The following is a 9,625-nucleotide window of genomic DNA, read 5'->3' as shown; positions in this document are numbered from 1 at the left end:
GAGAGAGGCGGGGGCCTGGCTGGGGGGGTTGAGCGCTGGAGGGGGTGGGCAGCGGGAGCGCTCAAGGGTAAGGACGATTAGGGGGACAGGGATGGCGGGGATTGAGGCGGAGCGTGCGGGAGAGAGGGCCTGGGGATAGATAGAAGCGAGGCTGCGGTGTGCGTCCAGCCAGAGCCTACATCGCCCATTCGAAACCACCGGAACCGGACGCGCTCAAAGAAACAGCGATTGTGTCGAACGCCCGCCAGCTCCTCCCATCTCGCCGCACTGCGGACAGGGAGAGGGGCCGCCATGCCCGCATGTGTACAAGGGATGGAATTTCTTTCTCCTAGTCCAAGGACTTCAGCCAGGCGTGGAAGCTGCTGTAACCTTGGTCGAGGTCGAACAGCAATTGCCGCGCCTGCTCCTCTGTGATCGCGTCCATCGCCCGCATGGCGTTCAACGTCACGAGCCACTCCTCCAGCTTCTTGCTACCCAGAAATTCCGCCGGAAGGCCCTGGACCCGCCTCAGACTTGTCATGATGTCCGTGAGCATGGGCTGCAACTCGTCCACGGCCCGTTGCTCCAAACGCACACCATCCATGGCCGTGATGAAATACTGCACGGTCTCCGCCACTTTGATGGCATCCCCGCGTCCGTCGTCCACGGAGGGGTTTAACACGGTGGAGGGCACTCCTAAACGCAGCAATCGCTCCACGGCACGCGGACAATCCATGTGATATTCTGTCATGAATGCACGGGCATCTGCCACAGTCTTGGCTGCCAGCACAGCCGCCTCGGTTGATTTGAACTGTGATATAAGCTTACTACAAGCAGCAGTGTAATCGTCCTCGCTTATTGCATCGCGGGCGAAGGCAATTTCCAGGTGTTCTGTCGCCTTAATGATGGAGAAGAGATCGGCTAGATCCTCGTATTTGCGACGTTCTGCTGCATTGTTGATTAGTTTGATTTCTTGTTTCATGGAAGCTGGAGTTGGTGACAACGACTCGTATTTGCCGCGAGGAGGCTTTGAGGGCTGTTGTTGAATAGCAGCGTCGTAGGGCGGTGGCTGCATGCTTTTGGGCCTGAAATTTGCTGTAGGGGTATTCAACAAGCGGGCATGAAAACGCGAAGGAAAGGGAGGATGGAGAGTCTGTCCATTGTACAAACAGCGCGAATTACATACATGATAAATTTTGGGGCCGCCCGTCCTTTCAGGCACCGCAAAGTCCACCCACCCAGAGACCCGCGATCAGACAGGGAGAAATGGGAAGCCAGTGGTGGTGAGGGTTAGGGTTGTTGCGGTCGTGCCCGCAATGTAAGGTTTTTTGGTCCGTGTGACGCTGAGTGATATTTTTGTGTCCGCAGTGTGAGTCGGAGTAACGGTGAGTGATGTTTGTCGCTGCTCCAACCAACAGAAAGGGACGTCGCACGGAAATGTAAGGAATGAAATCGCGACCTCTGATCAAATGAAGCAGCCAGAGTGGTGTCTTGCAAGGATAAAGATTAGCGGAAAAAATACATACCTGGTGTAAGACACCAGCGTGAAAGCAAGTTGGGGCTCGTGGTAAGACATTTTCATGGCTAGCTTCCGTCATGGTCATAGGGGGAGGTTAACGAAATTGCCGACTTCCTGCCTATATTTGCTTCCAGTGTATGCGTGCCTGAATTAGACAGGGGTGTGAACTCATTATGAACGACTAGCGGGAGAAAAGTGGCAGCTTCAAGAATGCCCCGATGCATTAGGTCCTACTAGAAACAGTTATGGCTTGGCAAGACAAATTGCGACCTACCAAACATTACCCCCCAAAAGTTCGACGCTTCTTTGTGAGATGACGCCTTGCTGTTTCCCAGGTAGTGCTCATTTTTGTCTTTTGTTATGAGAAGCTTTGCCGAAATAAAGCAACAAAAAAAGAACGGGCGCAATGAGAAGCGATAGCCCAATGCATGAACGTCTTACATATTCGTTCAACTTTTTGCATTTACAAAATTCTCATTTCGCCATAAAACTCACGTCCCATCCCCCACACCCTTGCTTCGTTTCTGCACCATGTCCACCGTGTCCTCGCGCCCTTCCTTTTCCCTCTCGCTTTCCATCGCTCTCTTGCGACTGAAGTTAAACTCGCAGTGCCGCGGCAGGGGGAAAGAGAGACAAAGCATCTCTTTCTTGGGAGCCACATCTCTGACACGATGCACGCTTACCCCGTTTTTGCCATTCACGAGCGCACATCCGAGTATCGCGGAGGCGCGCGCCAGGGCCTCCGCTGTGGGATCCTCGGCTTTGCTGAAGCAGTATGCGTGCACGATGGGTCGCGCTTCCAGGTAATCGAAGAGCCCTCGGGACCTTCCCTCCTCTTCGCCTGCGGTTTCCTCCCTCTCCGCGGCAAAAGTATCCAAGAATTCGAGCGCGGTGGCCGGGAGGTTCATGATGATGTGGTCCACGGGTTGGTGTTGCCGCGCTCGCTCCCTCAAAAAGTCCCGCCCGTCCCGGTTGTAGGGCGTCACGTAGGCGCCCACCTTGTTGCGAGCGATGTTGTCGACGAGGTAGTGGTGGGAGCGAGGGTTGAGGTCGTTGGCGTGCACGACGCAGCCCCTCAGGCCCAAGGGAATGGCGAACGGGCCCACGCCGGCGAACACGTCCCAGACGACGCAGGAGGCGAGGGGGACCCTCGGGCGGCTGGCGTGGAAATGGGCGACAACGGCGTTGACCAAGCGCGCGTGCTCGGTGGAGAGCCGGCTGTTCCAGTACACCTCGGCGAAATTGAACCGGAAAGTGGCACCCGCCTCTCGCACGGACACGTTCAAATCGCTCTCGCCCGCGAGGACCTCCAGGGGGAATGTCCTGTACTGGGTCTGAATGCTCCCGAGCTTGTTCACCACCGTGCGGATGCGGGGCGCGTTCTTGTCCAGAATGACTTGGGCGATGAGCCTTTTGTAAGGGAGGTGCGCGTCGCGGAGGTTGAGGTGCGCAACGTGGTCGACGGTTTCGAAGGACGTAGGGGCCTCGAGACGAAGCGGGGCGAACACCTGCCTGAGCACCTCTTCCGCCGAGAAAGACGCGTAGTCGAGGTGCACCTGGTGCGTGGTCAGTGAGACTCGCGAGCAAGGGGGCTCTGCCTCGGCGGCGGGCGTCGGGTCCTCTTGTGCCTGCGTCCGAGTCGCAAGTGGTAAGGGGTGGTCAATATGCAAGGCATTGTATACACATCAAAATCGGGTAGGTGGACGCAGAGCACGCATGTAAGGTAAGGAATGTATCGCTCGGTAGGAGAAGTACGTTGCACATACAGACCCTGCTAATTTCTCTCCATTTTTTCCTTCGAGTAGAGAGAACGCTGGGAGACGTCTTTACATTATCAGGGGCAGAAGAAGCAACAAAGTGTCTGTGGCATATATCTTAGCCGTCGACACCATAAACTTACATTTGTTGCATGCACAAAAGTTTTGACATCATCCGGAAGGTCAGTAAGCTCTACAGCTGTGTCTTCGTGTTGCTCATTGACTTCAGTTGCGAGCAGCAACAGGCGGTGTGTATCGCCGCCATCTTCAGGCTTTACGATCCCCTTCACGTGCCGGAGTCGAAGCAGATGTGGTTGTAATTGTTTGACCGCGGAATTGCAATATTTCGCAGGAAGACGCAAGGCTGCCACACGGAAAGTTCGCCTAAAAGCGCTAGGATCCAGCGATACCTCTTCATGTGCATCAGGATGGGAGACAGCATCAGAGGTGTCTGACCTCGCAGGGATGGTACCAATGGGGCTCATGCTGCACAGGTCGCTGTCCTCAGTCTGCGGATGGAATTAGAAACAAATTATTGACCTCGTCCTACACGGAAAAATTCCATTGACACCGTTCTGCCCAAAAAACGCGACGGAAAATCGCCTCCGGGACTTTGTAGGCCTCCATGGCCGGGCGGGGAGACGGCGAGTGGCTGCATTTTATGGGGCGGCAAGCAGCGAGGGCCGTTGGAGGAGGGAGGAGGTTAAAAGTTAGCCTTTGAGACCCGGAAAGTGATCCAGGATGGTGATTGAGCAATTATAAAACTTGATTTGGATTGATTAAAACCAATTTGACAATGCGGTGGTAATAAGTCTGGTGGTAATGCAGGTAATTATTAGATCTTGGCCTAGCAAACGTATGGCGTCACAAGTTGATCTTCCAAGGGCCATGTGTTCTTCGTTTATCTCCCTCTGGTTCAGGTTCACGCTCTTCCTTCAGCGTACGAGTGGCATGTGTTTCTTTTTTTGCCGGTTAAACATGTTTCAAAAACCGTCGACAACAGTAATCACGCATACTCTAGAGCAAGTGAGCAATTGTTGCGTGATAATTCCTACTGAATCTGCAGTCCTCACTGCCGGATCGTGACATGTCCCTTCCTTCTCAATGAAAAGCACCCAGCGACCTCGAGTCAAACAAGCACCACCACCATGCTAACGACACATAATCGTCGCCTCCTGCCGCTTGCATTCTTATCGATGCAACAATGTCTCGCAAGTTCGCGTCCAAGCGTCACCATCGCCTCTGTGGGGTTTGTTCGTTCTTTGCACACAACGCCTAGTGTCTTCAAATGTGCGCCTCGTTTCCGTGTGTTGTCCCGGAGAGCATCCACTATCGATACACTGGAAAAAAACACTGCTGGGAACAACGATATGATGTGCTTCCAGTGCGAACAAACCAAGCACGGGAAGGCCTGCAGCCCCGCGGAAGGCTCGGTTCAAGGGGTTTGCGGAAAGACCCCCGAGACGGCCGCTCTTCAAGACCTGCTTGTGCACTACTCAATGGGAATTTCACAGTACGCGCATCTGGCCCGCGTGCACGGTGGATTGTCGGACGTATCCGTAGATCGCTTCCTTCTGGACAGCCTGTTCAGGTAAGAGATTTGGGGGCGGCGAGGACGTTAGTGACGGCAGCTTGTAACCTTGCAGCACTCCCTCACCATGTAACAGCACCCTCACGAATGTCAATTTCGACGCTGATCGCTTCGTGGCATTTCTTGCGGAGGCTGAGGAGGCGCGTGACCGTGCCAAGTCTCTGTATGAGAAGGCGGTGGCGGGGAAGCAGATTGAGAGTGCGCGCTTGTCGGGGCCCGCCGAGATGGACTTAAGCGCCTTGCAAGGCCAGGCCGGCAAACTCGAAACGATCGGGCACATGGTGGGGGTAAACCACCGGAAGGAGTTGGCCCCGAACCCCGACGCCTGGTCTCTGGGCGAGCTGCTCCTCTACGGCCTCAAGGGCACAGCGGCTTACGCGGACCATGCCCGGATCCTCGGCAAGGAGAGCGAGGCGGTCTACGCCTTCATCCATGAGGCCATGGCCGCCCTGGCCAACCTCCCTAGTCAGAGCACGGAGGGTCTTCTGAAGCTGGCCCTTCGATGCGGAGAAACCAACCTGGAAGTGATGGAGCTCCTGGACGCCGGGTCCACAGGGAGGTACGGCCACCCCCGCCCCACGGAGGTCCGCACGACGCCGGTGAAAGGCAAGTGCATCGCCGTCTCGGGTCACGACCTCCGGGACTTGGAGGAAATTTTGAAGCGGACGGCGGGCAGGGGCATCAACGTCTATACGTGCGTTCGAGGGGGAGGGACACGTAGTCGAAATATTTGGAGGGAGAAGGAAAGAGGGATGGACGAGGCCGTGCAAGCTGTGGAGATTTTGAAACTCGACCTCTCTCTTGTCTCTTTTATTTTTCATTTCTTCATGCCACCGCAACAGCCACGGCGAGCTCCTCCCCGCCTTCGGTTACCCCAAGATCCGAGAGGCCTACCCCCACCTGGTGGGAAACTACGGGGGAGCCTGGCAAGCGCAGAAAGTGGAGTTTGCCCGTTTTCCGGTGGGTCTTGAGGCCTCGCTTTCTAATCTATCCGTTTATACACATGTATACCCCTTTGAGACATTGCACAGGACGAGCGTTGGGCGATGCAATAGTAAAGGCGGAAATTCCTCATGGCACATCGCTGCTCCTTCTGTCTTCCCCGCCCTCCCGCTCATTTTCCCTTCCAGGGCCCCGTCGTGGTGACGACCAACTGCCTGATTGAGCCGCAAAAGACCTACAAGGACCGCATTTATACCAGGTCAGCACCAGCCATGCGACCTTCCCCTCTCGGCAGAGTTCGTCTGACATCTCCTTCTCCGCGTGAACAGGGGCGTTGTCGGATGGCGAGGGGTCAAGCACATCAAGGACTGGGACTCTCAATTTCCGGCAGTGATCGAGCAGGCACTGGCCATGCCTGGATTTATAGAGGACAAGCCTAAGAACGTGACCACGACAGGGTACGGTCGCGACGCGGTCCTCTCCATGGCTGGGGACATCGTGAACGCGATCAACACGGGAGGTGCGTGGCTTTCAAGGCGAGACAGTGAGGAGCAGGCATGGGTGGATTTAGGACATCGCAAACACCGATAGACTTTGCTGCAGGAGTTGAAGGGAGCGGAGGGTGAGATCTTACACTCGTGGTCCTCATAACACGGCACAGATATCAAACAACTCTACCTGATCGGCGGCTGTGACGGAGCCGAGGCAAACCGGACGTATTTCCGTGACATTGCCACTGGTCTGCCGCGTGACGCCGTCATTCTCACACTGGGCTGTGGGAAGTATCGAATGTAAGAGGGGATACTTAAGGCAGACAGGGAAAGCAGATGTCCGGTAATTTTCTTCTTGAAGAGCGCTAACACTTCTATCTCGACAATTTCTCTCAGGAACAAACTCCCCTTCGAGCCTACACTTGGAGGCATTCCTCGTCTGCTCGATATGGGCCAATGTGAGTGAGATCATTTTGAAGTTACGACTGTGCCCTAGTATGGTGACCTTACTTTCTATTTGTCGCGTTTTTTATACTTTTGAATGCAACACAGGCAATGATGCTTACTCAGCCATTAAGGTCGCCACTGCGCTTGCGGAAGTCTACAAATGCGATGTCAACGATCTCCCCCTCCAGTATGCCATTTCCTGGTTCGAGCAGAAGGTAGGTTGACCCATGCTATTCTCGTAGCGGTCGAATGTCTCCACCCTGGTTGATTTGGGTACCCTCCGTATGTTTCACCTGTCGTGGCTTTTATATAGGAAGGGTTTCATCACCATGTTCCATTGTTTGCTTACATGTTATTGCTCGTCTGATCTTCCCGCAGGCCGTGGCTGTCTTCCTCACAATGCTCTTCCTAGGTTTGAAGAATATCAAGTTAGGGCCTCAGCTACCGGCTTTCCTGACGCCAAATGTCCTGCAGATCCTGGCGGACACCTATGGCGTAAAGCAAGTGAACCTGGCAGACCACGATGCAGATTTGAAGGAGATGATCGCTCGCACGCCTCGATAGACTTGAATGCGTTTAAGTGAAAAATGGATGAAGGGACCACAAAAACATGACCGGAATGTGAGCTATTGTTAGGGGGGAAGGTGCGTTTGCTGTGACCAGTGAGTCATCTCGAGAATGGAGGTAAGTAGTTTGCTTCAAGCATGATTTGACGTATGCTGTCGGCTTAGGCACGAAATTTAAATTGACCGTAGAGTAATGATAAAATTGAATGAAGGACGACTCACGAGGATTCGACTGGAAAAGTTGTGGTACTTTATTGCTTTTGGCTTATCCTGTACACTACGGCCTTGAGACTATCAGCCTCCCTATCCTATGGACCCCCTTCTTCCCTATAAATACATTGTCCTGCGCGCCCTCCCTCTTGGATACCTCCTGTACAATCACCTCGTCTTCCCTCTTTCCACTCGCCAATCCGATATGGCTCACTCCACCCGCTCGTCCAGTAAACCCTTCCGCGTGGCGATTCCCGGCTTGGGCACGTCATGCAAGAGCTTGAAAAGGCCCGTGCCCAGGGGAATGGGGATCCCCATAATGATGCACTCGGAGACTCCGACGATGGCGTCGGTACGACCATGGACAGCCGCGTCGAAGAGATGGTCTGTTGTCTTCTCGAAGGAGGCCAGCATCAGCACGGACTCTCGCATCTTGGCCACGCCGAAGCGGGTGATGCCCAGCACTTCCCCTTTGAAGGTCATCACGTCCGATAGGAGCATGCGGTGCCGGGTATCAATCCGAATGCCGTAGGCCTGCATGATGTTCTCGATCTCCGTCCCGACCACCGCGCGGGCCGCCTCGATCCCAAGCACGCGCTCCACCTCGATGATGTGGTTGGACTTGGCCTGTCTTCCGTCGACGCCGGGAGTGCCCATCACGTCCGCCAGGCCGTAGCCCTCGATCAACAGGTTGTACCGGTCCTCCTCCCCCTCCACCTTGTTCACGATCGCGCGGTTCACCGTGCTGATGCCTCGCACCATCACCGCCGGGAGAGCGACCTTCAAGGCCTGGATAACGAAGTAGATCCGCCGCTCGGACGGGACCGCATTGCCGGCCCGGCCCTCTTTCAGCTCAGGCGGGAGGACACGCAGACGGTCCGGGTGCCGGGGGTCGTAGAGGACGTCCCGCTCCTTCAGCGCCTTGAGCACGCTCGCTCGGTGCGGGCCCCGCAGAATGGCCATGCGCACGGAGGCCGCGTCCACGCGGAGGTGGAGCTTGGTGATAGCCTCCTGGTCGAGCAGGATCTCCACGTAGACCATGTGGGGGGCATACACCTCCTTGATGTGGCGGGCCACCTGGCCGATGGTGGTGCGCTCGATCGCCGCCTTGGCCACGCGGGCGGCCGTCTCGGACCTGTCCTGCACAAGGGCGGCGGTGATGATGGGCGTGGAGATCTCCTTGGAAGCATTGATGATCTCCTTCAGACGCGGTACCCCCAGCGTTACGTTCATGGAAGCCACGCCCGCGAAGTGGAAGGTTTTCAGCGTCATCTGCGTGGCCGGCTCCGAGATGCTTTGGGCCCCCACGGCTCCCACTGCCTCCCCAGGCTCGACGCACGCGCGGTTATAACGACCCAGCGCCTCCTCCAAAATGACCCGGAACTGGGACTCGGTGATACGGGCGAGATTGAAGACCGTCGCCTGCACTGTCTCCCGCCAAGCCTGGCCTAATGCCGGGGTCCCCATCCCTCGTCGCTCCTCAGCGGTGTCCACCGCGTCCCGGTTCCGGCGCTCCAGCGCGGTCAAGGCCGTCAATTTGGCCCGCACTGCGTCCACATCGAAGTCCAAGAGACCTCTGTAACCGTCCTCTAGGTTGTCGTCCTTGGGAGCGCCCAGAAAGACCAGCAAGGATTCCAAAGCCTCGGCCAAGTCGGCCGCGAAGCCCTCGATCTCCTCCAAGAATTTGTGGCCCTGCGGCAGCAGGCGTTGGAAGGGCGGGGACTCCACGGCGGCCTGGGCAAAGGCTTGGATCTGTCGGGGAGATAGCGGGCGCTCATGGGGGGCTTTGTGCGTGGCCAGGGTCTGGAGGAGGAGGCGAGGGAAGTTCACGGGCCGGTCGGCGCCCGCGCGCGCTTTCTTCCGCCTGGGAGGCCCCTTCCCTTTCTCCCCGTGCTCGCCCAGCGAATGATCTCCGGCGCCAAAGGCCAAGAGGGCACTCTGGTCTTCCATCTTGGCCGGATCGAGGCCGTCGTCCCCGTAGACGAACTGGATGACCGTCTTCTCCGAGTTCCGCACTGTGTCATCGTACTGGAGGGAGAGGTCCTCCAGGGCCTTCATGAGCCGGCGGGCCATGTAGCCAGTCTCTGCCGTCTTCACCGCCGTGTCCACCAGCCCCTCCCTCC

At 56.4% G+C, this 9,625-nt stretch overlaps 5 protein-coding genes across 5 annotated transcripts in view; 1 reads left to right on the top strand and 4 right to left on the bottom strand.

Moving 5' to 3' along the window:
- Positions 1-293, bottom strand: part of RPC1 (DNA-directed RNA polymerase III subunit RPC1) — a gene marked incomplete at both ends in the record, with an annotated part of 1,894 nt that extends 1,601 nt beyond the window's left edge. The window contains one exon of the mRNA XM_005853502.1: positions 240-293. Within this exon, the coding sequence (XP_005853564.1) occupies positions 240-293 (54 nt within the window). The remainder of the gene's footprint in view (positions 1-239) is intronic.
- Positions 294-328: 35 nt separating this feature from the next.
- Positions 329-1,246, bottom strand: VPS28 (ESCRT-I complex subunit VPS28; the record flags this gene model as incomplete). The annotated part of the gene is made up of 2 exons (XM_005853498.1): positions 1,166-1,246; positions 329-1,074 (listed from the first exon to the last, which is right to left on the bottom strand). The coding sequence occupies exon 2, from the start codon at positions 1,052-1,054 to the stop codon at positions 329-331; it is 726 nt and encodes a 241-aa protein (XP_005853560.1). The 5' UTR covers positions 1,055-1,074; positions 1,166-1,246.
- A 743-nt stretch (positions 1,247-1,989) lies between these two features.
- NGA_0422302 (trna (guanine-n -)-methyltransferase-like protein) lies at positions 1,990-3,882 on the bottom strand (the record flags this gene model as incomplete). Its single annotated transcript, XM_005853499.1, has 4 exons — positions 1,990-2,100; positions 2,182-3,126; positions 3,399-3,539; positions 3,844-3,882. The coding sequence occupies 4 exons, from the start codon at positions 3,880-3,882 to the stop codon at positions 1,990-1,992; spliced, it is 1,236 nt and encodes a 411-aa protein (XP_005853561.1).
- A 476-nt stretch (positions 3,883-4,358) lies between these two features.
- NGA_0422402 (hybrid cluster protein) lies at positions 4,359-7,290 on the top strand (the record flags this gene model as incomplete). Its single annotated transcript, XM_005853500.1, has 9 exons — positions 4,359-4,846; positions 4,923-5,540; positions 5,689-5,806; positions 5,977-6,047; positions 6,118-6,308; positions 6,450-6,579; positions 6,676-6,737; positions 6,832-6,941; positions 7,105-7,290. Exons 1-9 carry the CDS (start codon positions 4,404-4,406, stop codon positions 7,288-7,290), a joined length of 1,929 nt encoding a protein of 642 aa, XP_005853562.1. The 5' UTR covers positions 4,359-4,403.
- Positions 7,291-7,712: 422 nt separating this feature from the next.
- RPOA2 (DNA-directed RNA polymerase subunit A') lies at positions 7,713-9,575 on the bottom strand (the record flags this gene model as incomplete). The annotated part of the gene is made up of 1 exon (XM_005853501.1): positions 7,713-9,575. One exon carries the CDS (start codon positions 9,573-9,575, stop codon positions 7,713-7,715), a length of 1,863 nt encoding a protein of 620 aa, XP_005853563.1.
- Between the last annotated feature and the right edge of the window lie 50 nt (positions 9,576-9,625).

Source organism: Nannochloropsis gaditana, assembly GCF_000240725.1.
Source record: "Nannochloropsis gaditana CCMP526 unplaced genomic scaffold scaffold861, whole genome shotgun sequence".
NCBI classification, from domain to species: Eukaryota; class Eustigmatophyceae; order Eustigmatales; family Monodopsidaceae; genus Microchloropsis; species Microchloropsis gaditana.
The sequence above is the reverse complement of the archived record's forward strand: the minus strand, read 5'-3'. Positions and strand labels throughout refer to the sequence as shown.